Raw genomic sequence first — 26,155 nt, 5'->3', positions numbered from 1 at the left:
AGGCACTGATGTCTTTCTGGTCCCTACACTTAGGCTTGTTTTCTCACCCACAAATAGCTCCAGTACTGTTCCTAACATGTAGCTTTTACAGAAGAAGGGCACTGATTAGGATTGCTGTTTTGCTGGGTATGATGATTATGATTTATAGAGGGTTAACAAAGGTACTGGGGTTTGTTCAAAATGTGTATGGTCTGTTGTTCATTCATCTTAGCTTCCGTAGCCTGTTTTGGGGATTTATTGGTAACTGCACCCAGTTTGTTAGAGGAGGAGTAGGGAATGGGGTTTCCCAGCCCTTCCTCTCCTTCTTCTCCTTTTAATCTGTTATGTCACCTTTTGAGAATACTTAGTTTCCCCTGAATGTTCAAGAGACCACTTTGCTGGTATTTTATCTGGTAAGCTTCCTCTATACGGTCTGCAGCTTGTCTAGAGTGAGGGCTGAGATGTCCAGAGGGGTTGAGGAGGCACCTGACCCAGGCATGGAAAATCCTCAGTGGTGTGAGGAATGGGAGAAAATGGGCCATGGGAGAAAATTTCCTAAAGGAATTTTCTGACCCAATAGCCCAGGACTTTCCCTGTGAACAAATTCAGAACCCAGATGAGCTGGGGAAATATTTGCAAGAGAACCAGGACACCATGTTTCCTGTCACTAATGACACATATCTACTCTGATGAGCTCAGTTAATTTCTTAATTCTGTTTCTTTCATAATATGAAATGAATGCCTTGTTTGATTCAAACACTATTCTTGTTACCCTTAAACTGCTATAAGAAGATCAAAATGCTCACATCACATATATGGACCTGTATGTTTAAATAAACCTGTTGAATGCAGTGCTAGAAGTTAACTGTCTCTGAATTTATAATTAATTCATAGGCATTTATTAACACAATTTGCTTCCTGATGATATAAATCATAAGTATTTAAGGATCCACTTTCCTCTGATAATGAAATGAGAGCTTCTTCTGTGCTGCTTCTCATTTGCTCTTTATGTTGTGGTCTGGAAAGGTGCTGAAAGCCTCAGCTTTCATCACCTTCAGTCAGCATCAACTTGGTACCAGCAGGACTGAGTTCCTGCACTGCGGAGAGATGAGGCAAGAATTTGTCATCTACACTATCACTTGCCTGGCATGGGACTGCTTGTCCTTAAAAGAGGGACTTCAGCATGACTTATGGGGATCAATACCACTTGTGTAGTCTGCAAGTATCCCAACTGCTGTGTGAGCATTACTGCATGGCCTACACAGTATAATGAATGACATAACTGAGTTTTTAATGTGCTTGAATAGAATACTGTGCATCCATTACCATGTAAACATGAGCCCAGCTGATTGATTCATTTGGAAAAGGTTGGGTTCTTTATTTTCTCAAATGGGATACTTGATAAACTATGCTATGAAATCTCACTTAGAATAGTTTTTGTTGTCTCTTTCTCTATTTAGTGTTCTTTAGCCTGTGATTTGTCAGTGTGTGTTTTGTGGTATAAAACTGCAAATAATAGTTAACAGTAGAAGGTTTAAACCATCAAAACACAACTCCATTAAGCTATACTGAATCCTGGGGTGCATCAGGCACAGCATCCCCTGCCAGTCCGGGCAGGGGGCTGACCCCTTCTCCTCTGCACTGGTGCAGCCTCACCTTGAGTGCTGGGGCACTTTGGGCCCCCTCAATGTAAGAAAAATCTAAATCTGTTAGTGAGTGCCCAGGGAGGGCTCTGAAGATGGTGGGGGGCCTAGAGGGGAAGCCTTGTGAGGAGCAGGTGGCTCAGCTCATTTGGCTTGTTCTGCATGGGGGAGACTTTGCAGAGGCTGCAGCTTCCTCGTGAGGAGGAGCAGGGGGGCAGACACTAATCTCTTCCCTTGGTGACCAGTGACAGTACCTGAGGAAATGGCCTGAAGCTGAGTCAGGGGAGGGGTAGGAAAAGGTTCTTCACCCAAGAGGGTGGTTGGGCACTGCAACAGGGTCACCAGGGAAGTGGTCACAGCACCAAGCCTGACAGAGTTGAAGAAGCAGTTAGACAATGCTTTCTGGCACATGGTGTGACTCAGGGATGTTCCTGTGCAGGAACAGGAGTTGGACTTCAATGATTCTTGTGGGCTCATTCCAACTTCGAATACTCTATGGTTGTGTGCTGCTTCAAAAGATTTTTAGCTATATAAACTTTTGTTCATTGTTCATGTTGTGGAGAAATAACCTCATACAAGATGAACATTTTATCACGAAAAATCGTTCAGATTCTGTTGGATTGCTCTGTCTGGTTTATCATGCATACATCATTGCACTGTAACTTTAATTGTAACAGTTTTTGATGCACCTGATTCAGACTAGCCATTGAATTGATGTTAATGGAGATCTATTGCCTGGTAAATATTACAGCAGTAGGACTGGATGGCAGAAGCAGGCCAAAGTTATGAAAGCCTTCAGCTGTTGCAGCTCTTACACAAAGATGAAAGGGAAGAGTGCACTGGAGGGCCGCTGCAAAATGAGCACTTATTTCAAAATGCAGACCAGAAGAGCAAAGACCTAAAACAGTTGTAGGTAATGTGGTGGCATTGCTGTTGATACAGGAAACGTCTCCTTATGTTTCTGTCATTATTGTTAAATGCAGTATAAAAGAAATTTTCTAGAAACAGTACAATTGGAAAATTAAGGTAGCATTAGTTTTATGGGCAATTACCTGGTAATATGATGAGTTTCTGTGACTAGGAGGGGCAAAAGCAGATGCACTGAACCACGGAGACAGCTTTTACTCGTGCTAAGCCGTTGGCTAGTTGGTCCCAGTTCGAGGAAAGCACACGTATTTTCACGGCATTCGGGCTAACTTAGTGCAGTGTTTAGTGTTTGCGTTTGCGGGCTGGAGAAATGGGTTTAACTTCCACCCCTCCACGGGCAGAAGCTGAAGTTATTTTTAAGAAACGGCGCCGGTGCCCCGGCGGGTGTGTGCCGAGCGGAGGGCGCCGCCGCCGCGCTCACCTGGGGCCGGCAGCGCCGCCGCCCCGCTGCCGTCCGGCCGCCGTGCGCGGGCAGCCCGCGCTGCTCCGGCCGCCGCCGCCCCGAGCGGCGCTGCGGGCTGTGGCGCAGCGGGGCTCGGCCGGGAGCAGCGCCTGCGCGCCCGTCCCGCCCGCCCCGGGACCGGCCGCGGCAGCCCGGCGGGGAGGAGGGAGCGCTCCGAGCGGGGGAGGCGCGCGGCGTTTCCCTTTCTCTTTCGCCGGGCGCCCGCCCGAGGCCGCGGGGCTGCGCCAGGTACGGCCGGGGCCGCGGCGGGGGCGGGAGGCGCCGCAGGTGCGGGAGGGGAGGGACGGGCGAGCGGGGGCAGAGCCGGGCGGCCGCCGCCCTCTCCGGCCGCGGGGCCGGGGCGGCGGGGGGGCTGCTCCCCGCGGGCCCGGCGCGGCCTGCGGGCCCGGCCCGGCGGGGCGGAGCGGAGCTGTTGTGGGCTGTTGTGCCGGGCGGGCTGTGGCCGCGGCCCCTGCACCTGTCACCGCGGGCCCCGGCCCGTCCCGCCCGCGGCCGGAGCCCGGCGGGGCGGGGGCACGGCCTCGGACCTCGGCTGCCGGCGCACGGCGGCTGCTGTTATGTAAATTACAGCCCTGAACGCTGCCAAGTTCATGGCGACATCGGCCCTCCGGGGCATCGCCGCTGTCCGGCCAGGTTCACGGAGCTCTCGTTTTCCACGTGTGTTACAGGTAGGAAAATGACTCGCCCGGCGCAGGAGCAGGAGTTATGAGCCATGTCTCAGTGAGACCTGCGGAATTAGGATCAAATGCCTGGAGAAGTCCAGCTGCACAGAGCAGCGCCGCAGCTCTTGTGAACTGTGGACATCAGCGCCTCTCAGACTTGCTTCTCTGGCCCCAAGCACTCTGCCAGCGTTTCCTGCTCCACGAATGGCTACTCAGAGGAAGCACTTGGTGAAAGATTTCAATCCTCATATTACCTGCTATATCTGTAAAGGCTATCTCATCAAGCCAACTACAGTAACAGAGTGCCTCCATACCTGTAAGTAATACTTTTTAAAATAGTCCCTCCTTCGTAAGTTGTTGGGGGTTTTTTTAAGTGTTAATGTGTTTAATATGACCACTGTGCTTGTTTTTGTTTACTGAATTTTTACATTAAATATTTTTAATTAATCCAGTCTCTTCTGAAGTTTCCTAAACACTGGTCTGCAGTCTGGGTTATCTTGAACTGTGTGCAGTTCTGCGCTCCACAGTGCAAGAGAGATATGGAGTTCCTGGAGCAGGTCCAGCAGAGAGTACTAAGTTGATCAAGGATCTAGAGTACCTCTCTTACAAGGAGAGGCTGAGGGAGCTGGGCCTGTTCAGGCTCAGGAAGAGGTGGCTGAGAGGGGACCTTGTTAAGGTGTGTAACTATCTAGGGTGGATGTCAAAAGTATGGAGCCAAGCTCTGCTTGGTAGTGCCAACAATAGAACAAGAGGCAATGGGTAGAAAGTGATGCACAGAAAGCTCCACCTGAGCATGAGGAAGAACTTCTTTACTGTATGGGTGGCCAAGCACTGGAACAGATTGCCCAGAGAGGGTGTGGAGGCTCCCTCACTGGAGATATTCAAGAGCAGTCTGGATGCAATTCTGTGCCATGTGCTCTGGGATGACCCTGCTTGAGCAGAGAGGTTGGACCAGATGACCCAGTGGGCTCCTTTCCAACCTGACCCATTTTTCTGGGAGGGTATGTCAGCTCTGCTGGACCTGGCAGAGTACAGAGACCCTTTGTTTGCCCTAGGCTAGTGGTGATAGTGCTGGCTCTAACACCTGACGTATCACTGTGGCCTATCTCAGGTGAGATCATTAGGTCAGGTGTGCTCTTTTGATGATATAACCATGCTTGAAGCTTCAACTGATGTATCTGTTGGCAGTAAGTGTGATGGATACACTAGTTTGTTCAGCAGTGGCCTACATCTCTCTGCAGTGTTCCATGGCACAATGCAGAGAAATATTTGAAGGTGGCAAAATATTTTCTTAGGAAATAGATCTCTTTCAATGAAACTGTCTCAGGAAAAGTTGTTTAGGTTGTCTTCTGCTCCTACTACATCATCATACATTGTCATGTATGAATTATATTAAACATATGAAGGGTCCTGTCAAACTCTCTCATCTTACTTTCACAAGCTTATTTACCTGCTTGCTTTTTTTACATTTATTTCTGAATAGCCAGTAGTTTCACTGGACCTCCTTTAGAATTTGACATCTTTCCAAATAACATTTGAAGTCTTCTAAAAGAAGAGTAAGAGGAAGCGTATGTCTTTTGGTAGATTTCCCATTTTTAAACCTTTAATAAATATCATTTAAAGTCTTGTCTTGGCATTTCCTGTAGTTGCTGTGCAGTGTTATTCTTGCAGTTGTTAATGTCTTCACTGTTAATTTTTACAATTTGGTGTTGCATCCCTACTATATGAAACACACAGAGAATTAAAACAATGGAAGCCACTGTGCAGCTGGAAAATTACAGCACAGTGGCCATCACAGAAATATGGCAGGATAACTCACACAACTGGGAGGATGCAGTGGATGGCCATAAAACTCTCCAGAAGGGATAGGCAAGGAAGGAGACCTGGTGGGGTTGCACCAGGGAATGTGTTAGGGAGTGTTAGTGGAAGGTGACCAGCCTGGCTGTACAGAAAGCCTTCTCTGGATCCTAGTAAGAAAAGTAGAGTCTCTGAGTTTGGAAGAAGGGGCAGTCAACCCAGAAGGACTGCAGGGACACCATGAAGTTATGAAGAGAGAAAATTAAAAGGACTAAAGCCCAACCAGAACTTAATCTGGCTACTGCCATAATAGACAATTAAAAATGTTTATATAAATACATTATCAAGAAAAGGAGTGCTAAGGAAGATTTTCATTCTTTATTGGATACAGGGGGAAAATAGTGACAAAGAATCAGGAAAAGACTGAGGTACTTAACAGAAGTAAATTTATTAGAGACAGATAAATATATTATTAAATTCTCTCTCCCTTTAAAGAAACTGGGAAAATTCCAGTATTAGCTATTTTTTTATGGTTGAAGTTTAATGAACATTGACAACTTTTAAAAGGTTGGGGTTAAGGGAAAATAGCTACATTGGAAAGCAGATTTAAGAAAAAAATGTTTTTATTGTGGTATCTTTTTGTTTACATAATTTATTTTTTATTTACTTTTGGTCCTATTACAAAACAATAATGGCATGAGGAGCATTCTCTTCTCAGCAGCATCTGCTTCTTTTGTTCTTTTGTAGTTTGTGAGCTCTTCAATGAGCCAGCTCTGTCACTGCCTAGTTCCCAGGTCAGAGCACATGAATTTTACTGAGCTGCCATATAGTTAAACAGGTCTTCTCACCAAAGAACTGCCACATATTTGGGTCCTTAAGTAGAAATGTAGGAAAGATGGTGGTGTTTCTTTAAAGCAAAGTCTAGTTTCAGTTACCAAGATACAAAGATTACAGTGATGGAAAGGAAAATTTAAAAATTGAAAACAGTGGTGATATGCAAATCTTATGTCTGCAAAGGAAAAGGTAATGGAAGAATTCAGGGAGGTACTCTGCTAAGTTATCTTGTAGAAAATATTTAATATTTTTAATTTTTTTTTCAAGTACAGGTATGGTACCATACAGGTATGATTCTTCAGTATTGTCCAAATAGATACACAGTATACAATGATTTTAACTGTCCTTTGGTATTTGTCTTGTACTTACTAATTGCCATGATTGAAAGCAGTGTTGTACAAATGATCAAAATCTGCAGGTATTAATGGTTGAAGAAGCAGTGTAAATTCATTAGATTTGGGGAGTGCAATGTATGACTTTGGACAAGATGAAAAGCATGTATTGACATAGATGTTCTCCAGTGATCATAGGGGAACTAATGTGATCAGTAGTAACCACAGCAGGGAATTAGCAGTTGATTTGCATAGTCTGTATTTCTGGAAAATATTAAGTCCTGCTCTGAGAAATGAGTGTCTTTTCAAAAAGAGATGTTTCTGCTGGGGCTTTTGAAAATGTTGGACAGAAAACTCCACTATTCACTGGGTGAATAATACCTAAGTGGAACTTGGGTACCAGAACTGCAAACTTTCCTATCTCTGTTGGAAAGGAAACGGTTGTGTTAGTGCAGAATTACTTATTCTGCAAATTCAGTACTTCATTTCTCTTTTGCTACTTTCAACAGAATGGTTTTGTCTTATGGACTGAAACCTTTTTTTCTAGTCTGTTACACAGTTGTCAAGGATGTTTTAAGAACCACTGATGGAAGCAGCCTGGATGTGAGCTAAAGGGCACGTCCCATCATCTGTCTCCTGAGTCACTCTGTTGTTTAGTACAGTGTGCACTTAGAAAATTTGCAAAATAAACTTTCCTCAAGAACATTCTTTAGTATCTTAAAAAATAACAGACTGTTTACACAATCATAGAAATGTTGGTTGAAAACATCAACAAACATCTGGAGGTTGTCTAGGCTAACTTCATGCAGGAGGCAGGTTAGTTGCCAGCACTCTACCAGGTCAAGCCATGCCTCTGTGTAGTTGACATTTGAATTTCTAAGCATGGAGTCTCCACAGCTTCTCTTAATAACCATTTCCAATGCTACAGTCTTTATCTAGTTTTTCTGAATGTCCTTCCAAATGTCAACATGTGACCATTGCTCCTTGTGATACTGTTTGCCACTCCCCAGAAGATGGGCTCTGTCACTCTTGTACCTGCTGTTCAAATGGTACAAGCTATTATTACATCACCTGCCAGCCTATAGCATGATTTGCTTTTGGCAAATTGCTGTTTCCACTTTCTGATTCCATTTTTGTCCCTCACATAGCTGGACATTGACTCCAAGGGACATGATGTAATCTGCCATCTTCCTAGTGAGCTAGAGGAGGCTGTTCAGCTGTACTTCCCTGGGCCATCCTTCCCCTCTTTATTACAGGTGCCCATAACACACCACTCTCTTTTAGTCAGCAGGTACCTCTCATAATCACCCTGATTATGGTGATAAGCTTTCATCTTAGTGAGTCCTACCTGGCCTGTAGATTTAAGTACATCCAGTCTTTCTCAGTAGGCTTTAACCTGCTGCTCCTTGGCTGTTGATTATCCCTCTCCTTCCCAAATCAAGCTAGTTCATAGGGAGGATCAAGCACTGCCTGTGAAGACCAAGGCAAAACGATGCTGAGGACTTCAAACCTTTCTGTATAAGCTATTCCTGAGTTGTTTCCCTCATTCATTAACAGGCATATTTTGTCTAAGCTTCCTTCAGCTACCAGCATACTTACACAATTCCCTTATGTCTCTCATCAGTTTTAGCTATGGCTGAGCCTTGGCTTTCCTACCTTTGTCTTTAAGTGCCAGAGTAGTGATTTTATATCCTTTTGTTTCCCATTCTTGTTTCCACTTCTAATATGATCTACTTTTGCATGTTAATTAGGAACCATGTGCACTAAGCAATTCTTGTGCACTAAGCAGTTCTTCTGCCATAATTCCCTATACAGTGGACTGTATAGCTCAGCCAGCTCTCTTAAGTCTCTTTCCAATGATATTCTCCGTGGGAAATCTGATGAGCAGTTGCTTAAACAAGCTAAAGTCCTATCTCCTGAAGTTCAGAGTCCTAACTGTGCTGTTTAAATGTGTACCCTTTCTCAAGATCCTCAGCTCACCTCAAGGCAAGCTGCTCTCTGTGGCCATATTCATCACCAACTTTTCCCTGTTTATGAACAGATCAAAAGGTGCATTACTCCTAGTTGGTCTCTCTAATATTTGTGTTAAGAAATTGCCAACCAAGCCAGATTAGGAACTTTCAGAAATGTCCTTCCCTGCAGGAAATTTACCAGAGAAATAATTTTCAATATCAAATAATCTTTCAACCAGAGTGGTTTTCAGATTTTGCTAAAAACCTATGCTGTCAACACAAGATCCCAAAAAAACTTCACTGCAGCAAAATTTCTCACCCTCAGACAAGCAAGCTGAGCTGCCTTCAGACTCCTTCTCCTGCAAAAACTTTAGTCAGTGCCATGTAGCAGGGCCTAAATGTTATTTTTAAATAGTTTTCAACACAAAAAGTCTTTCTTGGTTATCACATGCTGAAATTCTCTCTCCCTTTTAACAAAAGAAAATCCAGTGTGACAGTGTCTGGTAGAAGTAATTAAGAGAGGAGTAGTCCCACTTGTATAGTTTCTGAAAAGGGTGGTTAAGTGAAGTTTTCTGTCCTGTTTTTAAGCAAACACTTTCCCTAAAAGTAAGTGCTTTTAAAGCAGGCTTAAGGTAGATAATGAAATACTTCAGTAAATATACCAAATGCCCTGTTGCACCTCTGTGCCATCAGTGAGATGGGTTTGATGTTCCACTAGATGGGTTTGATGTTCCACTAGCTGTGCATATCCTGTGCCCTTCCTTTGCTCACTGAATCAGAGTGATTAACTTTGAGAGAGGAAATCTTTGGAAGAATTCACAGGATGAGTTCTGACAAAGAATTTGTACCACAATTAACTAATTAAACATTATCTTGTAGAATACTTTATTTTAAAAATGCAATATGAAGTTTTATTTAGGTCCATCATTAATCAACATTTAAACAGTAACCTGGATGGATACATATGTAGGTAGATATTCATAAGAGATATCCTTTTTTTGTTTGTTTGTGACATACAGCCCAGTCTTGGCACTTGTATCTATGTTTTTCATCTGATTATGAAGATCTGAAAGAATGTGTGAACCACATATCTGTGTATTGGAAAACAGCATTGTTATGCAGCCAGCCAATTAGCATATGTCACACAAGTACTTTTATCAGCCACAGAAAGTCATCTTACATGAGTTTAACTTTTATTGTGTCTCATCTAAAATGTCATTGTACGACTGTGAAATTCAAGTTTTCATTTCACTGGCATGTGTAACATCTACCTCAAAATTCTGCAAACTGTACATTTAGGTTAAGCAGTTTTCTTTTGCCTGTTTGCTGCCCTACCATGACCTACAGTAAAGCAAATGAAACTACGTTATTTTATTAATCTGTACCAGAAGCATTGAAGGATTTTGGGTTGGAGTTTGGTTTTTTCCCTAAGGTGGTGAATTAATGATATTTGTCATTTAATTGTGTTTAAGGATTCTCTTTTTGCCTACCTTTTTCACCCAATGTTTAGATTTCATCTCATTTTCTGAAACTCCAAAGAGATAGGCTTTGAAAAATGTTCAGTGTTTTACATTGAGAGTAACAGAGGATGATTATACCTATCATATAGGAAAATATTTGTTGATGATCCCACTAGGAGTATCATGTATCAGTTTGTTATTCTTGCATGCTAGAATTTATATGTATTTTTTACCCTTATATTCTTGTTGGTAAATCACGTTTAGTTGTCACCAGCAAATTCTCATAACAACATAGTTCTACATGAGAAAAAGCAAAAGGTGGTTTAGATTACTTCAGTATTGATTTACAGTTTCAGGGGGGTTTTTATGGTATTGAGCTGATTGTACAAACACATGATCCAGATCTGTGTGTTTATTGGCATAGAGAAACATCCATATAGGACTGGAATAAGGTTCTTGGTTCCTTAAGATGTCTTCTCTGTATATGTTCTACTCAAAGACCTTTCCTACACTGGAAATTAAGCTCTCCATTAATCATTAGGTCCTTTCTTGGACCATGCATGCCTTCCAACAATGTTGTCTCCTCTGAGAAACAAAAAGTATAAAGAGAGCACAAAAATGTATTCAGACTGAGGAATTCAGTTCTTTTCCATAGATTGGTTTATATTATAAATATTTCTTCCAATTACATTATTGTGGATATTAGCAAGCTTTATGTTTAGCAGTGTTTAGTGTTTGGGAGATTTTATGGAGTCAATTATCTGACTTAAATAAGTGTATTAGTTATTGATCCCATGGCATGGAGTTCTTCTGAATAGTAATAATTTCAGATTTCTTCTGGATGTAAATGAAAGCTATAGCTCAGATAGGCCCTATTTATCTTTAGTTTGGAAAACAAACAAAAAACCTAGGAAGCTCAAATGTAAAATATCTTTACAAGACAACTCAATGCAGTAAGAACAGTGTCATCTCATCACAGACTTCAAGAACTTCTCTGACATGAGTGGAGCAGAAATCCTGGGAACAAGTGAAGGGAATTAAATTCTCTTAAGAATTTCAGAAAGTTTTTCTAAAACGCAAGGAAATCCTTTCAGAAGGAGGCTAATTCTATTGCTTACAGAAAAGAAACCAATTCACTCTGGTATTGAAACAAAGCCCCTTCTCCTTTTGAAGAATTTTTGTGGTAATTCTCTGAGTCTCTGTTGCAAAAAAAAAATTCATAGAATGGTTTGGGCTGGAACAGACCCTTAATGAGTTCTGACCCTCCTCTCATGGGCAAGGAGACCCTCCACTAGTTCAAGTTTCTCAGAGCCTCATCCAGCCTGGACGCCTTGACATTTTCCAAACAAGAGAAGGCTAGGGGTTGTGTTTATCAATTCTGAAATTAATATTGAACAGTTGTCATTACATTTTTACAAATTTTCCCACTTTGTTTATTCTTGATCATTTTAACTCGGGCTAGAAAGACTCCATAGAGATGCTGCTGTTTATACCAGACAGAAGGCTTACCAAAAACATAAAGACTTCCTTTGTTACAGGGGTTAGCAGATGAAACTCCATTGAAAAAGAGTTATCTTTAAGCTGAGTTTCTATGAAGTCAAGTTAGAAGAGGTCTAGAGTAAGCCAAACTCTTCTGTTACTTACCTCAGTGACTTTTACATGAATTTCCAGATGACAGTAATTTACATCTGTGTTAGACTCCATGACTTCATCATCATACTTGCTCCTCAGCCCTTTTCTGCCCCACTCTTTGAACTGAGGTTTCCAACTAATGGCATTTCTGAGACAGCCTGTGACTCTTAACCTGGTGGTTCATTGGTATTGTCCTCACCCACACTAACCCATACAGCTTCTCCTGACAGAAGCAGTGAATTCAGATTCATATAGACACCAGGAATAGGAGCTATCAGGTGCTGCAGCTGAAATGCTTAACTGACAGAAGAGTTATTTTACAACTCCTTGACAATCTTGGGCTGTAAAGTTAATGTCTTTAAGTTAGTGATTTAAAGCAGTTGGAAGAAACACCTGCATGGAAGTTTAATATGTGTGCATTATCAGCATCAGCTGATTTGATATAACCCTTCTGAGCATTCTAAAGCAAAGACAAATACAGGCTTTGTTTGTTAAAGGAAGTTCAAGATTCCTGGAGTCTTACAATTAGGACTTACCAACTTGTTTAGAGATGTTCATACTTTAGGTAATTGATGAAAAAATTTACAGTGTTTCAGCAGAAAGCATATTGCAGTCACAGCAGTCCATTTATTTTTTCTGTCCATTTACTGATGAATTTGCAGTTCTTATTTCAGTGTAGGTGAATTAATAATAAGAAGAGGGTAGAGTTTATCTCCATCCAGAACATTGTTGTGCAGTAATAATAGCAGGCATATTTGTTCTTGTCAGCTTGGCTTCCATAATTAATGGCATTAAAATCTACAGTCTGTAATTGATCATTTGGAAGCAACAGTAGTGTAGCACCTTGTTTAGTTTACTTTCAGTTGATTGGTTTTTAAATTCACGTTGTTGTTGGTTTGGGTTTATTGATACTTGCCATGGTCCTGATCCTGATTTTTCATTATAAGGTTCAAATATTAAATGTTGAGTGTACATTCTGTCATTGCTTTGGAAAGCACTGTGTCAAAAAGGAAACACTTTGAACCTGTGTACAGTTTCTGTGACCTTTTTTCTTACATTAAGTGTTTAAACCAGTATTTTCAGCTGCAAGCAACACCATTGAACTGATGTAAGTTATTTCAGATCAGCTGAGGTGATGGTGGAAGTTCCCCAGCACCCACCTGAGATCCTGCTCTTGAAGGTGGGACAGGCTATAGGCTTCATGTGTTGTGATGCTGGGAGAATTCTGAGTAGCAGAAATATCTCATAATTTAAAGTGCTTGTCCAGCCTGTGCTGCTGACTTGGTGTCCCAGTGGAGCAGAACTAATGATGGTTTTGGGGAACAAGAAAGGGATAAGATACATTGTAATTATTTACTTTAAGACAATACTCTTTTATTTCTGATGTGTGAGGTAGCTACCAGATATCATTAGGTCATACTCGAGCAATATTATTTAGATTTTGTCTAAGTGGGTTTTTTCTTTTTATTTTCTCCTTCTCTGTCTTAGTTTGTAAGACTTGTATTGTTCAACACTTTGAAGACAGCAATGACTGTCCCAGGTGTGGCAACCAAGTGCATGAGACCAATCCACTAGAAATGTTAAGGTAAGAATCTATTTCAGAGCATTTGCTGAAATGCAAGAACAGCAACAACAACAAATCTTAACGTTTTTATCCTAAAAGGGCAATAATTGTTTTGCTTATTTGTATAATGCATATATTAACTGTTCTAAGCCATATAGGTTGTCATTTTCTCAGCTCCCACTACAGTCTAAATTGAATTTTTCAGATATAGTAAAAGGAGGAAACATAAGGGAAAGACACAGAAATAGTGCTTCTATTGCACAAGTTAAAAAAAATAATATCTCTATTAAACAAATAAATGAACCAGATACCTTTTATTCTTTACATGAAATTAAATTCTAGAGGGTTTTTTTTTAATTATTTAGGGCATTCCAAACCTCATGGCAACTTTTTATTTTTAGAGCAGCATATAGAAAATGAATCATGTTAAAAGCAATGTTTTTCAAGGCATAAGTCCACCAAACTGAATTGAAATCTGCTGTAAAATTAATGAAAAGACACTCATGAAAATAAGTTTTTACATTAAAAATACCCTTTTTTGAGTTTTTAATTATGTATTAACACACCTTTTAAAAAAAAATTATTAAATTCTGGATTCACTTTTAGTGGTGTTATGTTGAAACAAAGATGATAGACATCCAATAAGATAGAAAAATTTGCAAATGTCATCATAACTGGAAGAACTTCATGTTTTCTTGGAGTGATGAAGGCCCTCTGTGCCCTCACTCCCAGCACGACCTCCTCCCCATCCCCCAGTATTATTGTTTTGTAATACTGTTGTGAACTTAGAAGGACTTATTCTTACATTAATGTAGAAATATAAATTTACATGTAGAATTTACTAGGCTTGGTATAATTTTCTGATGTCATTTGTTTTGTTACAATTTGTCATATATTGCTTTGATTTTTGCTGATCCATGCGTGCACAACCATTCCCAGTTATGTACCAAGGGCATAACTGAAAGAGATTCAATTCAGCAACTGTAAAGGGTGTTATTGGCCTAAGACTTTGTCATCTGAATATTTTTGGAAGGGTGGGGCTGAGCAGGTTCATGTAGATTATTTTTCTGATTTCCTGTCAGTTTCTGAGGTGCTGTGTGAGTCATAACAGAATATGCTGTAGGCTAATAATAAGCTGAAAACAGAAGCATTTAGAAATATTTCTTTTATTCTCCTAGGACCACTTCATATGAGATGAAAAATGCATTTTCTGAAACATAAAATAGATGTTTAGTAAACAAATATTGTCCTTTGAGCAGGAAATTATAGATGGGTGAGGAAAGTTGAGAGCACAAGCCAGAAATGTGGGAAGAGCTATTTTCTCTGCAATTATTTCCTGAAATTCCTTTTAGAGTCATTTGGTCTCTTTGCCAAGAAACTGCATATAGTTAGTAGTTTCCTGGTTGTATTTTATGAACCAGCTTTAAACATTTGCTAAACTAATAATCAGAAGAGCACATGAGCCATGCAATGGAATTATCTTTCCTGGATGCTGCCTGCATAGCTTAATACAAGAGTTACACTCTGACCATGGAGATCAGCCCCATCATTGCTAAAGAATGCAGTCATTTTCTGAGAAATTGTGTTGAACAACACTTAGGAGTTTTAACTAAGATCTCTCAGATAAGCTTTATAAACTTCTTCTAAACTCAGTTCTGAGTAACTTCATAACTATGTGGGCTTTTTATATGTATCTCTTAGTTGGCAGCACTTAGGGTCTCTTGTAACTACAAGACCAAGTCTGAAATTCAACATTGAGCTCTAAAATGAAAATGTAGGAAAAGTGTTAAATTTTAAGAATTCCTTTTACTAATTTAGCAGAATTCTGCATCATCAGTACTCAATAGGGTCTTTGTTGATAATGCCATGAGGGCAGACTTCTTTTTTCTCTTGCTGGCATACTCCTGTGCATGCAAGTTTTCCTGAGCAATAGTCTTAGTTTGGTTCACATTTGCTGGTAATTATCAGAGAGTGTTGATCTTGTGACTCATTCAGTATTATAGAAGAGGTGAAAAAAGGAGCTATACTAAGCTGGCAGAATGCTTGGTTCTTCTTTCTATATGCTCCGGTTTGGAGACTTGGAAGATGGTTGGAAGATGTGGGAATGGAAAGAGGTATCTCTGAAATATCAATGTTCTTTTTTCAGGAAGTATCATAGTAAATGACTGAGACCACCTTTTTCAAGTAGTTTCATTTTGGAATGAGTTTGATGTGAGACACAAAAATACAAATCTTTATGTCAGAGTGCTTACATGTGTGGATTATGGGAACACTGAAAGATGCATCTGAAATTGAGAATCTTGTAATAATTTCATGTTTCCCTGCATTTAAAGATCAGGTTGGACTTTTTTTCCCTGCTCCCTGTCAGAGTATTGATTAGTATTTATCCTCTGTAAAGAAAAAAGGTTTTTTGTTTAGTTTTTGGAAAAAAATTAAGTATTGACTAGAGTGGGAAACCACTTCTTGCTTCTAGCATTGTAAATTTGCAAAGTATACTGGATTTTTTTTGCTATCTTAGCATTACCAGTGACTTTTGTTTTGAGCCATTGAAAGTAAATTAGAATGTGCTAAATGGGAATTTTCAAAAATAAATGAAAGAAAACCAGCATGTATTATACCATCCTCAAGAACAGAGGGATTTTTAATTAAGGTAGTAGTGTTCCCTTTTGAAGTCCTTATTTCATTTCATTTCTTTTAATGAGTAAATTATGAAGGTTGGAGCTTTTTTACAGTGTGAAAAATGAATTCCATTTCCAAGGCATGCTCCAAAGTTCCCAGTGCTCTGCTGAGGGAACCTCCCAGCAAGCAGCACCATGTATTTCCCTCAGATACTGTCAGAGAAGGCTGCAAGTTACACCACCTGGGAAGGTAGAGCTACCTTGTCAACTATCAGAAATCCAGCACTCAGACATCCTACCATTTTAATTTCCTTCTTATCTGTGAGAAAGTGCTCTCTCTTTTTTATGGGAGGGATGTTTCACTTGCTGAATTTTTGTTGTTGTTGTCCCCTTAAGAAGAAGCAATTAAAAATGGGTTGTGGGTGTAGCTGAAACATGAATATTTCTATGGTATGACTGAATCTACTGATGGATGCCACAGGGATCTAATCTCAGAACCTGATGGTTGGGTAATGGGTCTAATTGTAAAGTACAAGTACAAATTCTGTAAGGAGAACCTTGAATACTCATGTATTTATTTTAAGATTATTGTTATCAATTTATATTGATTGTAGGCATTCCTCAACAATAAAAACACTCATTCTTACTCCTGCTTTGCAACTGTTGGGGAACAAATGACAGAACAGCTATGCTTTTTTAACAGGCCTATAGTGTATTATTAATATCATGTACACACATGTATTTACAAATATATATAAAGAAATATATTGTTATTGAGATGAAAAAATAAGGCAATTTAAACTATGCCAGATCCTGACTGAATGTCAAGATACTTAATTGCTCTGAATTATTTAGTGGTTTATTTTGTCATGAGTTTTTGTTTAGGCTTTGGGCAATGGAAGTTTACTTTCTGTAGACAAGATAGAACATAAAGGGCAAAGGAGAAGAAGAAAAAGGAAACAGAATGAAACCAGAGGAAACTGAAGGATAAGAGACCAGGAGAGGAAGTAGAACTAGAAAGCAGATGATAAACTAAATGGATAGATTTGGTTAAATTCAGAGAAAAGGAAAGAAAAGGATTTTAGCTTCAGCAACAAGAGTGACTGCAGTGTGTACACTGGAAGGGACTGTAATAACTAGTTTTGGCACTAATATCAGGGTATCAAAGGACATGCCTGTGCTGTGTACTCTCTTCTGGTATACAACACATGGCAGATTTAAATAGTTCAAATTAACTGTGCTGGGTACTGAGAACTATCAAGTCAGAGCAGCATGGATGCACTGTTGGCTTCTTTATCCTGCCAAGACTGTTTTGTCTGTGCTGTGGTAAGTAGGAAATAGTCTATTCAGTTTTTGTAACAGGCTTATTACCAAAGCACTTCAACACTTAGTATGATAATGGAGTTTATCATTTTCATGCTTACTACTTATGAGCTGGACCTTAAAATTGGATACTACTTTTCCATTGTGTTCCTTCTAGTAGCACTATTGTTTGTATGTAATACAAATTCAGAAATAAAAATGTTAAGTATAATGTTTTTATCTTTTGCTTCATTCTCATCTTTAAATGTTAAAAAAGTAATTCCTTCATTATTTCTATGATAAATCCATTTAGGAGATGGTTGAGATAAGCTTTAATGCATGTTGTCTCAAACTAAAATTAGTTGACTTTGACAGGATAGGATTCATTATTTACCAGAAAAATGCAACTCGTTATTCAAAAGCTTTTGTTATTTAAACACTAAAAATACTTAAAATGCTAGTATCCATTTAATGTGAAATGTATTTTTTCCCTCTGAAAGGCTGGATAACACCTTAGAGGAAATTATATTTAAGTTGGTGCCTGGACTTCGAGAACGTAAGTTTCTCATTTGGTTTTGGGAACTGTTTGGGTTGGTGGGGGGAACATGGCTCTTTGTAATTATATACCTGGTATTGATTTAAAAATTCACATGACTGTTCTTTGATGTTAACTAGAGGAACTGCAGCGAGAGATTGAATTTTGGAAGAAAAACAAACCTCAAGAAAATGGACAAGGTGATGATTTTTCCCTTTCATCTGTGTGTTAAGTAACACTGTTTATTAAGACCAGTTTCTTCACTGACACAAGTACATTTTGTTTTTCCTGAATTCAGAGATACTACAGAAACTTGTAGTGAATCTGTGCAGATATATGGGCCTTCACATGCTACTGCTTATCTATCAACCAGTTGGTTAATAACAAACTGTAGCTATTTTACCATTATTTCATTTGCATTATCCTAGGCTCTCACTCGCAACACTCTCACAATTGTCCAGCTGAATTCTTAATTTTCTTAATAGAGCAAGACAGGATTTTTTACAGAGTTTTTACAAATTACTTTCTGTTACCAAATTTCACCATCTGTTAAGTAGGAGGTTGTCAAGAATTAGTTATGACAAGCAGTAAAACAGATTTCCACACATGCCAAATAATTGTTTTCTATAGATCCCACAATGCTTTTTTGGTTGGACTTTTTGGTTTGGTTTTTTTGCTTTGTTTTGTTTCATTTTTTGTAGTTGATCCATGAACTTTGAAACTCAGTACTGAGGTGCTAAGCAAGGCCTAGATCCAGCTGGTTTTATGCCCCTTTAATTTGACATCAAGTTTTTAATACCATAGCCTATTTGATTTGATTTTAAAGAACTTTTGAAAGACTCTGCTAAGTTAAAAAATAGCTATTTTCAGTAAAGGGTAACTGTCAAGTAAACATCTTATATTCTTCTGCACTCATTTCTTTATAATATCTTCTTTTCAACTTCTTTTCGTAACATTTAATTTTCTTTCTCACAAGTTTTGTTGACTGGGATTAGGCATCCATTGTGAGGGACAATGTTATTTTCTCTATTATATAAATAAATTGTGAACTGCAGAACAGTTTAGATGAAATTATATTAGTTTACTACAGTATACTATGTAGTGTATACCTGTTCAGTTTTAAAAAATACTCAGAAAATAATTTTTGTGAGATAGAGACATTTCTTGACTGTTTAGAAAATGAACTTCTGCTATATACATAGAAAGAATCAACAGATAATTTGCAAATTTGTATAATGTGACTTACTTTTGACCAACTTACTCTTCTGGTTCTTACCTTCCTCTACTAATTTAATGATAAACCCAATAGAGATGAGTTAGTAAGTGTAGTGAGAGCTTGGATTGTTTTTGTGAATGAGAGGAAGGCTCTAATTCACAGATTATACTTCTGAGTAGCTACAGATGTATCCAACTCCGTTAGAGACTGTAGCCTGGGGCTGTGGAACTTTGTCTCTGCAAAGTATTTGAAAGTCATGACAACTCATTGATACAAATTATGAGCACTTAAGCTATTTTCTGCCACAAACAAGCATTTAGAATCTTGCCTGGTAAGAAATTATTTGCTGAGGATAATTTCATTTAGAAGTGACTGTTTCAGTTGTCAATACCATGTCCTGTAGTCAGATTGTCCCTGTAGTTTAAGAGTCTGTCAGTTATGTCCTGTGCCACAGGTTGCAGCACAGTTCCTAACCTAAGCATCTAAGAGCTGTTAAAAAATCCCAGGACTTAAAATTTTCACATATCAGAAGGAAAAAAACCCAAACAATAAAGCATATCTCAGCCATTGGTGACACCTGTAGGAGAGTGGTTGCCAGAAAGAATTGATGAATGATGAAATACTATGGTACAGAGAGAAAATATTCAGTGGTACTGTCCAGCCTGAAGTGAACAAATGCTTGTGGCAGGTAGACTGCACCTGCTCAATTGATAAAGTTTGCTTCCTGGACTTTCAGAAAAAAAGAAAATAATCTGCAGTTTGATACTGTAAATTCTGCTCCTGGAAGATGATACGAATAAAATGTGTATATAATACACATTCAACTAAATGTGTCATTAGCTAATAGGGATTTGGGGATAAATCGTGCATAATTAGTGCAAGCTTAAAAATTCTAAGAGAGAAAAGTAATGAATATAGCTTAAAACTCATCTTGAATATGGAAATTGAACAAAGGCAACTAATTACTCTGTCAAGAAACTTGGTCATGGCTTGGTGTTTATTAAAGTTTACATTCCATTTTCTCATCTGAACTCTTCTAAATTCCTTTAGAATCTGGTATGTGTAGGAAAGTAGCAGAACTTGATCTGAAAGGTTTTTGAAAAAACATGAAAGCAGCTTATTCAAGTTAATTGTGTTAATGTTTTATTCCAATAGAGAGCAGCCTTTATTTTAAATCAAAATAAGTAAGTTGGGGATACAGAAAAAAAGCTAAATGTGTACAATAAGATTATTATATACTGTACACTAAATCTGTAAACCTTACTCCATTTTATGGTTATTATTTACATACATTGCAGCCTTATCTAACTGTACTTGCCAGTCTTAGCATTTGAGTGCTCAACTTTGCTAAACCTTTCTAAACCATACAAGATGGTACTTTTCCAAAGAGTTACAATTTTAACCAGGAACCAATAGAACATGTTAACAGCAGAGTGAAAGGGGATAACATTTTCTATGTGATTATGTAGTTTGTATAAGCTCTACTAAAAAATACACAGACCTTTCCTCTTTTCTTATATTTTTTCTTTTTAAAAGGGAGTAAGTAACTATATGGCTATTTAGTTGTAAAATCCTTCTGGAGAGACACCTGGAGTTCTTATAGTGACCTATTTAGATCTGGTCAAAAGTGGATGAAGTCTAAGGTTTAGTTTGCCTTGTGGTTGCATTATAGGGACTTATCTTCACTGGATTATTGTGACAGTTAATATGAATTGATTGGCTGTGTTACTTCGATATATAAGTGTTGGGATTAGTCATTCTATTGTTTATTTAAAAACATTATTTTTGTCACTGAACTGCCACACTATACAGTAGGTTTACATGTCTGAGTGATTGTGATGCATGCAGAGTTGCAGGGTTTTAATTATTGAACATATCAGAAGTAGACAGCCATACCCAATATAGGCCATCAACTAATTATTTTCTGTTCCATAGAAATCTGTTGTTTCCATATTGCATTAAAATTTCAGCAGTGAAAATTTGTTTCCAGAGATCTTTAAGTTGGTCAGTTTAAGAATGCACTGAGTTAAAACTGTGTGAAGTTAATGAGAAGAAAAATTATGGCTCATAAAAATACCTTATTTCCTTATATATATAATTTTTAATTACTTTATACTTAAATAATCTTCGTATTTTACAGATGAAAGTCCAAAAGCTGATAAACCCAAAGTAGATGAGGAGTGTGATGAAAATGAAGAAGACAAAGACTATCACAGGAGTGACCCACAGATTGCAATCTGCCTCGACTGTTTACGCAACAATGGGCAGTCAGGAGATAATGTTGTCAAAGTGAGTAGCAAACAAGCTGTGCTGTACTTATTGATGACAGAAAAGCATCTTACAGGAACCAAATCATTTTATAACCATTAAAAACAAACCTGATTGTAGTCACCTGTTCCCACTTCACGGTTATTTAGTCCTTTCCTTTGAGGCATTTCAGTGCATCTTTGGAATTTTATGAAAATTACAGTTCTATACAGAAAGCCATCTGTGACAGTGGAATTTTTGTGTGTGTGTGGATTATAGTTTTGTAGTCTACAGCCTTTATGGTATATAACTGCACTACACAACAGATTACAGCACACCACAGAGGTATTTATAAAGCTGGCTGAAGGTGAGCTGCCTCATACCTTGAGGATTGCTGTCTTAACATGCCAGAATGAACCTGCTTACCAAATATGTGGTGCCCTGAATGACTGGGATCCAGATCTTCTGAGCTGTAAACCTGATTCTGACCCCAGTGTGTTGTCTGTGGCCTTGGGGAGATCACTTCAGTCTGCAAAATGTGTGGAGTAATACCTGCCAATTGCTGTTTTAAGAGTTAGGGATGTTTGGTTTCTATTCCTGAAGGGGATTACCTAACATACTTAGTCTAGAAGAAAGTCTTTAGAAGTCACCTTCGATTTTAACAATGTTTTATTAAATTACAAATAGAAGAATAAAAGGAAAAATATATTTAAGAACTTTTCTAATAAAAATACTTGTATTTTCTAAGTGTTATGTTACATGTATAACTTTGGAGGTTCTTAACACTTCTAAGAAATGCAACATGTCTCTGACCCCCAGTGCTACTAACAGAAACACACTGATTATTTGAGTTCTTCTGGGAGTTTTAATGGGTTTGGTGGTAGCTGGGCTTTGGTTTTTTTCTTTCCTCCCTTCTGTATCTTTTAGAAATATCTTAAGAGCCAGAGATGGGTCAAATGAAGTTGTTTGTCATCTTTTAAATTTTGAAGACAAGTGAACAAAAAAGAACCTATGGTGTCATTATGAATTAGAAGAGAATTGGTTTCTGGTTGAAAAGATTATCAGTTACAGGTGCTCCTGCACTAAAGATTGCTTACATGTTTTTTAAATTTTTAAATTTCTAACGTGTTTTTTCTGATTTGTTACTGTTGCTTTAGGGCTTAATGAAGAAATTTATCCGCTGTTCTACTCGAGTGACCGTGGGAACTATCAAAAAGTTTCTCAGCTTAAAATTAAAACTTCCAAGTTCCTATGAGGTACATTTGAAAGAAAGATGTTTTTATTTTTATTTCCCTGCAACATAATATATTTCTGTGAAATTCAGTCATGTTTGAACCCACTTTCCCTCTTTCCAGGCATGCTGGAATTTAGACTGAAGCACAGATTATTTCTTCACCCTATTCTTCCAAAGGCTCCATGCAGGGCAGGCTGTCTTTAGCACCAGCAGCAGCCTCCCAGCTTTGGTCAGGGGTAGGGCTGAGTTAGGTTTGGTGCACAGGTTATAACTAAGCACAGGATTTTGTCACCATGTCATGAGAGGCTGATCAGCCTTTTTGGTGTCATTTGGTTTTTAATCTGTCTGGTACCTTAATGGCTTGTGTTACAAAGAATCTGCTTACTTCAAAGTTTTGTCTTTTTTTTTTTTGTCTGAAACACAGAAAATATTATAGGTCTAATAATGAAAATACTGTCAAACATTTGCAGTGGCAGGCAGCAGAAAGATGCTATAATGCAGTTTAAAGTAGACATTTTTCACACTGAGATCATTGGTTTTCTCTGTCTTTTGCTTTCAGTTAAGGAATGTCTGTGTACTTTGAAGTGCATTTTCCTTGTAATTTCTTAGTTATTTTTAAACTAATTTTTTAAAGTTTCTTTACAATCTATTTTTTAAATGAAAATTTCTGTACTTCTGGTTTATATCTTTGGGTTTGAAAAGAGTACTGGCATAGCAAGGTGGCCTTCAAAATATGCACAAGACTTTCTCTTCAAATGGATACTGTGTAGTGTAGCTGAATATAGGGAATGTTTGTCTACTGGTGATTTCATACCTCGGTAGCAGACTTCCTTCTGTCCACACTTCTAATAAAAACACAAAAGTGAATACCAGGGTACAAAATAACATTGTCAGCATGCTGTATTCATCCAGCTTTGATATACATGTCTGATGGAATCGTTGTATAATGGTAGGAGTGGAAGGATTAACTCTGGGGATTCACTTAGCAATTCCTTTAGACATTAAATTTCTACCTCTCTTTGTCTTACTGTTTGTTCTGTTGTATTTTAAGCTGGATGTACTATGCAACGGAGAAATCATGGGGAAGGATCACACTATGGAATTCATCTATATGACAAGATGGAGACTAAGAGGAGAAAACGTAAATGCTGTTACATTATTGATAAATGATGTTTGGGTATATTTATTATAGATACTATACATGCTTTCACATCTTAGGCCCAAATATAATCTATGACCCTTCAAAAAACCCCTATTGAAAAATGCATTCTGCATGTTTTCTGAATTCCTTATGTAAAACCCTATGGGTGACCCTTCAGCACATATATTGTGTAGATTCTGAAACTTCAAAATAGCAGAAGTATGATGTGTACATGCAAGTTCTGCTCAGAGTTTTAAGTCAAATAACTGAAAACCCAAGCCCTTGTTCTTTTTCATCAAATTTGCTTTTGGTGACCTTTTGAGTTAGAATAGTTGGGGAATCTGCATCCAACAGTTCTTCAGTAAGAACCTGTTTTATTCAGTCAATAAACTGAAAGTGACACTGAAAAAATTACTAGAGAAATCTAATTGTTTTATTACTGTTTCTGTTAATACTACCTCTGTTCTTTTTGGATATGCTGTAGAATAACGTTCAGATAACAGCCAGATGGGTTTTCCTTGCTGCATGTGTATATTTTAGAATTGCAGTATTTAACTTTTTAAAATACTTTTTTTTCAGAAATTATACTCAGTTTGGTTTAGTATTACCTTGTATATTTTTTTTATTAGAATTCATATCCCCTTCTCATTCTTTTATGCATTTGTTCATGTGTGCCTGTTGATTGGTCTTCACTCTTTATTGCTTTGTAGTACATGCAAGTTTGTCTATCATTACTAGTTGAGGCTAAATTGGAGTGCAGCTATAGTTAAGCATTTAACATACCTTAATGTACTGTTCTGAAGAAAATTCCAAACTTCTTCTATTCTTTTCTTGTTTTAAGCTTCCTAGTGCTTAGAATAATAAGTGCTGGGACACGGACAGAAAACACGGAGGATTAACACATTGTAAAGTTAACAATTCAGAAGTCTCCTAAAGTTTTACCTTAATCTGAAGCTGGAGGGGGAAGGATAGATTTTGATAGGAATTAGGGGGATCATTGTATATAGGCAAGTATTCAATAAATTTGAAAGTAATATTGCACTGAAATTTGGTGATTGCTGAAACCCCCAAGAGACCCTTAACTAGAGTTTTTTCCAATACTGCCTTGAAACCAGTGGATGTCTGGTTTGCCATGTTGTATTTTTGTTAGCATTGTCTGTCCTATTAGGAAGTGTTGAGGCAACAATGTCAGTGATAATGGAATTTTTTCATGGCATTTCATCCTGCAGCCCTTGCCTACTGCATGAAATTGGAGGCAACAGTAACTGTGATCTTGGTAAAAAAAATTTGCACTAAAAATTTTCAAAAATCTCAGAACTATAGTTTTTAACATTTAGTGAATGCAAGAGTTCACAACTCCTGGTTAAGTTTGTAAGGGTATTTATATACATACAGCATAGCCAGGTATGTGTGTTCATCTTCTCTTTCATGTAGCTTTAAATCACTCCCCTGAAGTCAAAGATGATTAACACCTCTAAAAAATTTAATTGTGCTGGTAATAAATCCAGTAATATCTAGACTTCTATGATTTTGTTCTCCTCAATGAAGTTGTAATGGTAATTAATTAACAATATCCTTCGGAATGAAGATCAGGTGAATCCATTATCTTCATCTCTGAGCTTTTACTGCATTGCTGTGGACCTTACATGAGATAGACAAGGGAAAAATATCCATTTATTCACTAAACAATTCTTTCCTGTTTTAAAATGAGTAAATAAATTGTAACCTTTACATTTAAATTTTTTTTAAAAATCAATAAATGGTAAATGTGTATGTCCAGCTGTGGATGCCTCTTATCTGATCAGAAAATCATCTCCTCCGCAGTTTCGGTGTCAGAACTGCTCATCTTCGCAAGTCTGCTCACAGGATGGCACTTTCTATCAGGTAAGAGGCACTCACGACTGTACATACTACAGTCACTAAGGTCCTGTCAGCACTCCATTGTAATTCAGCTTGGGGAGCTTTTAGAATTCCTCACTACCAAGTGCTAAAACTCTGTGAGCAAGGTCGGAGCATTTTCATTCCTGCAGCACAAACTTTATTCACAGGATTTAGGAGTTTGTCTTCTGTGCCATAGGCCGGTTTTTGTTTGTGATTTTTTTGAAAGATACCATTCTATAGGTTGATATCCCTATCAGCCTCAAAGGATTATCTACCTCTTGCTATCTCATTACTCTAACTAAGCAGTATTGGGCAGTCACTGGCAAGGGATCAAAAATTAAGAGTGTGAATTAAGGGACTACACTGGTTTCATCTCTTTGTGGGAATTCATATGTCCTTTTTGATGGAGTAAAAAAATGTTAGATTTTTCTAAACTCCTTTTCATATTTTTAAAATTAGAAACTGAATAATCTCTAGAAGCAAAACCTCCAGAACCTGCAAACTGAAGCTGATTTCTAAATTTCAGTGACCAATCTGGTTCCTTGAAAGAGTATTTCAGTTTCCTCATTGAGAATTTTGATTTGAACTTATTTCTAAAAGTTACTTTGCAACTTTGGAATACTATTTTTGTCTTGAGGAAAAATTAGAGCTAGTGGTAGAGGATCACTCCCCACTAGTGATGGAAGTGAACTACTGCACTCATGCCTCCTTCAATAATTAGAATTGTCCCAGCATA

The 26,155-nt window shown here is 38.3% G+C and overlaps 1 protein-coding gene across 6 annotated transcripts in view; it reads left to right on the top strand.

Moving 5' to 3' along the window:
- Positions 1–26,155, top strand: part of PCGF5 (polycomb group ring finger 5) — a 65,258-nt gene that overhangs the window by 28,280 nt on the left and 10,823 nt on the right. For 3 of the 6 annotated variants that reach the window (XM_077183072.1, XM_077183070.1, XM_077183069.1), the window contains 8 exons: positions 3,681–3,990; positions 13,170–13,266; positions 17,666–17,721; positions 17,841–17,900; positions 21,057–21,205; positions 22,321–22,419; positions 23,449–23,538; positions 25,363–25,422. In XM_077183072.1, coding sequence (XP_077039187.1) covers positions 3,879–3,990; positions 13,170–13,266; positions 17,666–17,721; positions 17,841–17,900; positions 21,057–21,205; positions 22,321–22,419; positions 23,449–23,538; positions 25,363–25,422 — 723 coding nt within the window. In that variant the 5' untranslated portion in view covers positions 3,681–3,878. Of the gene's footprint in view, positions 1–3,021; positions 3,241–3,484; positions 3,572–3,680; positions 3,991–13,169; positions 13,267–17,665; positions 17,722–17,840; positions 17,901–21,056; positions 21,206–22,320; positions 22,420–23,448; positions 23,539–25,362; positions 25,423–26,155 lie in introns of those variants that run through there. The other 3 variants (XM_054637012.2, XM_077183071.1, XM_077183073.1) reach the window with 3 other exon arrangements.

Source organism: Agelaius phoeniceus, chromosome 9 (assembly GCF_051311805.1).
Source record: "Agelaius phoeniceus isolate bAgePho1 chromosome 9, bAgePho1.hap1, whole genome shotgun sequence".
NCBI classification, from domain to species: domain Eukaryota; kingdom Metazoa; phylum Chordata; class Aves; order Passeriformes; family Icteridae; genus Agelaius; species Agelaius phoeniceus.
This window is presented reverse-complemented; position numbering and strand designations above follow the sequence as displayed.